Source organism: Berghia stephanieae, chromosome 7 (assembly GCF_034508935.2).
Source record: "Berghia stephanieae isolate SIO BIC M18660-M18661 chromosome 7, UCSD_Bste_1.3, whole genome shotgun sequence".
Taxonomy (NCBI): Eukaryota; Metazoa; Mollusca; class Gastropoda; order Nudibranchia; family Aeolidiidae; genus Berghia; species Berghia stephanieae.
Window position 1 is genome coordinate 48,035,655 of NC_088366.1, and position 5,000 is coordinate 48,040,654.

The following is a 5,000-nucleotide window of genomic DNA, read 5'->3' on the forward strand; positions in this document are numbered from 1 at the left end:
AAAACCCATCATTACCTTAAAACGTCAAACTCACTTCCCCGAAATTTTTTAATTCAGAAAATATGGAGCAGGCACTTATTTTAAAACCAAAAAGAATAAAGGATAAAAAGTGCCAAAGACAATAGAGAATAACAATTTTCCGCGCGGTGGTGGGTTTGAACCTGCGACCTTATTGGTACGACAACTCCGCCTGGCAGGTGAGAGCGTGGCCTACCGTGTGAGCTATCCACGAATACAAAAATATTCGTATCAAACTCAGGTCATTTCTAGAGCTCTCTCTCACCCACTTCTGGAGACCGCGGGTTCGCCGCCACACAACCATCTCGAAGTTATTTGACCAGCAGTTAAGCTAATAGCCAATATTCTCAACACAAACATATAACATAGAAACGATTGAGACATTGAGTATGCTCCGGTATATGGGGTGAATTTTTAATTCAGAAAAGTGAGTGGAGCAGGCACTTATGTTGGTAACACAAGAGATGAAGTGAGTAGAAAGTTGCCAGAAGACAATAAGAATAACAATTTTCGCGGCGGTGGTGGGGTTTGGAACCTGCGACCCCTTATTGGTACGACCAACTCCGCCTGGCAGGTGAGAGCGATGGCTCTACCGTGTGAGCTATCCACGAATACAAAATATTCGTGTCAAACTCAGGTCATTTCTGGAGCTCTCTCCTCACCCACTTCTGGAGACCGCGGGTTCGCTCGCCACACAACCATCTCGAAGTTATTTGACCAGCAGTTAAGCTTAATAGCCAATATTCTCAACACAAACATATAACATAAGAAACGATTGAGACATGAGTATGCTCCGGTATATGGGGTTAATTTTTTAATTCAGAAAAGTGAGTGTGAGTTGTCGTACCAATAAGGTCGCAGGTTCAAACCCCACCACCGCCGCGAAAATTGTTTATTCTCCATTGTCTTCTGGCACTTTTCTACTCACTTCATCTCTTGTTTCCCTCGTAATGACGCGTGGTAACTTAGTAACTGGCTCTAAACTATCGGAAAAATGGCGGACGCCCTTATGAAATATTTCCCCGACGAGCGTAAAAGTGTATCCAGAGAGAAAAACATTATAAATATGATCTTGTTTTGACTTTTATACATTCTGAATCACATGACATATGAAAAGTTCTAGCCAGCATGAAGAATAAAAAGTACCGATTTTCTTTGCTTAGAACCAAGCTGCTCGCCGTTGCTGGGCGACGTGACATCAGACTATTGAATCCAATTAGCCCAATGGTTCTGTAGGATAATAAACATACTATAGCTAATATTTATCCCTTACCTGAAAGAGCAAGTGAAGAGAATCCCAGAAATAGGAAACTAATTAAGACAAACTTCTTCATAATGAACAAACCAAAAACACCGACTTGGATACACGGTCACTGAACCTTCTGAACACACGATCTCACAAACAACACAACAACCCTTGCTACAACAATTGGTGTGCAATGAAATGAAATGAAATGTACTCTGCCTGCCCGATTCACTGTGTCTTTATCTTGGAGAAGATTGAAGAATCGTGGCACATGTGTTGTGTTCTCAACAGGTATTGACGCAAAAGGTATCGCCGCACAAACACAACCCTTGCTAAAAATAAATAAATAAATGAGCTTTTATATGGCGCTATATCCACTAAATGTGCTCAAAGCGCTTTACAATGGGTCCCTGGCCAACATCAACTTTTAACATTTAGGACGGGACATCACATGACGATATTACAACGTTGTAAACGGCCAATTACTCATTTTACACCTGCGTACGGTGAGAGAATGTGAGTATGGAGTCTTTCCAAGGACTCAAATTGCGCAGTGTGGAGGAAAACTGGAGAGAAATGTGGAACAGGGAAACAACAAGAGGAGGAAACATCATTAAAGATCCAACCTAAAGAGTGCCTGAATTTCAATAATGCCAGGAAATACTGAATTTCCTCAAAGCGCCTCTTCACTGGACATGGCAGAACTGCATCAAATATGTGCAGATGGAAACTTGGAAACAGTGATACCTGCCAGAAATGTCAGGCAACCCCAGAGACCAGCGACCACATCGTCCTCCACTGTCCAGTCACTAAACTTGAAGGTGGCTACAAAATCATCCTTAGGGCGGAGGAAGACTTTAGAAGCAGGGTTGACGAAATATATTTGGAGGTGAGCCATACGCTACTACAACTACTACTACTACTACTACTACTACTACTATACTACTACTACTACTACTACTACTACTACTACTACTAACTATGCGCCCCTGCGAGCGAGGCTCGAACCCAGGACCTTCCGATCCGAAACCGAGTGTCATACCACCAGACCACATAGCTGCTACAATCGGTGAACAATGAACTTAACTGTTCTCTTTCTTCCCGGATCAATGGTGTTTTTATCTTGGGGAAATTCACGAAATCGTGGCACATTGTGTTGTGTTCTCAAAGGATATTGACGTCCAAATAAACACACATTAGCTACAACTACAAATAGAGAATATAAGATATGATGTGAAAAACAACAACTGGTTTCTATAGATAGAATGAAGTTGACGTCAATCGAGTCTTTGTTATTATTATTATTTTTTTTTTTTTGCCATCCACGTTTATGAGTAATTCTCACTTAACTGTTTTATCCAGACTACAAAAGTTCATGGTTACCCATATCTTTGTGTGTTGTTCCGTTATACTTCCGGGTGGCCATGTTAAGAGCTTCTTTGCCAAGCGCATACTGTCTATAGATAGTAGGCGCTTGTCTTAAAAGCACACAACATTTCCGTCCGGGAGTATACCGAACCAACACACAAAACTGTGTGTATACATGAACTTTCTTAGTCTGGATAATACAGCTTAGTGAGAATTACTAATAAACGCGGATGGAAAAAGAAAAAAAAAAAAGAGAGGCAGTAACAAAGACAATATTCTTCAGCAGTGGTAACGTCACTTCCTTCCTAATGACGCATGGTAACTTAGTTATACTGGCTCTAAACTATCGAAACAATGGCGGACGCCCGTATGAAATAGTTCTCCGGCGAGCATAAAGGGTATCCAGAGGGGGAAAAAAACATAAATTTGATTATGTTTTGACTTTTACACATTCTGATCACAAGACATATGAAAAGTTCTAGCCAGCATGAAAAATAAAAAGTAATGATTTTCTTTGTTTAGAACCAAGATGGCCGCCGTTGAATCGTATTGACGTCAACTTCATTCTATCTATACATCCTATTCATTATCAACACCGAGAAGGACTGGTTAAATACACACTTCCAATGATTTAGGAACCAAAAGAGTAGAGGGTTGATGCCACGACGTTTCTTCTTTATTCTTGTGCAATAGGATTCAGTAACTGATGTCATGTTGCCCAGCAACCAGCCGTCTGGTTCTAAACAAAGAAAATTGGAACTTTTTATTCTTGGTGCTGGCTATAACTTTTTCACATGTCATGTGATCAGAATGTATAAAAGTCAAAACATGATCAGATTTATAATTATTTTTTTTCTCCTCTGGATACACTTTTCTGTTCGTCGGAGAAGTATTTCACAATCGCATCCGCCACTGTTCCAATAGTTTAGAACCAGTTACTAAGTTAGTATGCGCCAATACGAGGGAAGTGACGACACGACTGTTGAAGCCTATGAAACAAAGATACTCTTGTTAACTGAGTGATGGAGTCTTTATCTTGGAATATTACGGAATCATGACACACATGTGTAAATGTGTTGTCGAATATCTCGACACACCTCGATCACTGGTTGAATGTTTCGTTTTTGGTCTATTTCGATAATAATATAGCTGTGGACAAAGTAATAGATATGGACAATAGCAATTGCTTGCCAGCCTTTGGATAGGACGTTAGTCTATTGAGAAGTCCGGAAAACCAAAATAAAATTAGTCATGCTTTAACAAATCGGGGACATAAAACTAATGTACAATCAAAACACACACATTTACAAGAGGTTTCGGTAGGAAACAGTATGTTTGCCATCTCAGGCTTTACGAGCCCCCACCGCTCTCTACTTAGAATAGATGCTATGCGTTTAGCAAACATAGTCACAACACCTACCAGCCGGGTATAAAATCCCAACACACAAGACTGTGTGTAACCTTGAACTTTTATAGTCTGATTGGTAGAATTTAGTGAAAACTGCGCTGCTCATAAAAATGGCTGGCTAAAAATAATAACAAAGAGCTGAGTTGAGTGTCGTCAGTTTCGTTCCCTCTATAGGTCGCACAGTCCCGAAGGAGTGTTTTGCATCTATGTGGTCTAATGGTATGACACTCGCTTTCGGATCGGAAGGTCCTGGGTTCGAGCCTCGCTCGGCGCATAGTTGAGTCCTTGGAGAAAGCTCTTTACTCACATTCTCTCACCGTACTCAGGTGTAAAATGAGTACCTGGCCGTTAACAGCGTTGTTTCTGTCCGAAAAAAAATTGTATTATCGTCTAACAGGCGTCATGTCCCGTCCTAAATGTTAGACGCTGTGAATCCTCGCTTGCATTGAACAACACAACAGTGTAAATAAAACCCGTACCCTTGTGAAGAATATAAGTCCCTATTAAAAATTGTCCCAACTATCGGGAGCCTCTGTGATGTAATGGTAGCACGTCTTACCGGTAATCAGAAGGTCTGAGGTTCGATCCCCAGTCGAGGTAGATTTAATTTTTGGGATGTTTTAGTATTTCTTCTATTTCTCTTTCTTGCTTTGTGTGGCACCTTCCATACACACTTGGTCAGATCTTTAACGTGAATTTCAAGAATCTTCATAGTGTGGCACATAATGATGCCATTGGATTCAGTAGTCTGATGTCACGCCACCCGGCAACGGAGGCCATCTTGGTTCTAAACAAAGAAAATCATTACTTTTTTTTCTTCATGCTGGCTAGAACTTTTCATATACCTCGTGATCAGAATGTGAAAAAGTCAAAACATGATCAAATTTATGGGGTTTTTTTTCCCCTCTGGAAACGCTTTTATGCTCGCCAGAGAAATATTTCATACGGGCGTCGGCCATT

The 5,000-nt window shown here is 40.7% G+C and overlaps 1 protein-coding gene across 1 annotated transcript in view; it reads right to left on the reverse strand.

Moving 5' to 3' along the window:
* LOC144977413 (uncharacterized) overlaps positions 1–1,478 on the reverse strand; it is a gene marked incomplete in the record, with an annotated part of 78,563 nt that extends 77,085 nt beyond the window's left edge. Inside the window, 1 exon segment of the mRNA XM_078922596.1 lies at positions 1,292–1,478. Coding sequence (XP_078778722.1) covers positions 1,292–1,352 — 61 coding nt within the window.
* Between the last annotated feature and the right edge of the window lie 3,522 nt (positions 1,479–5,000).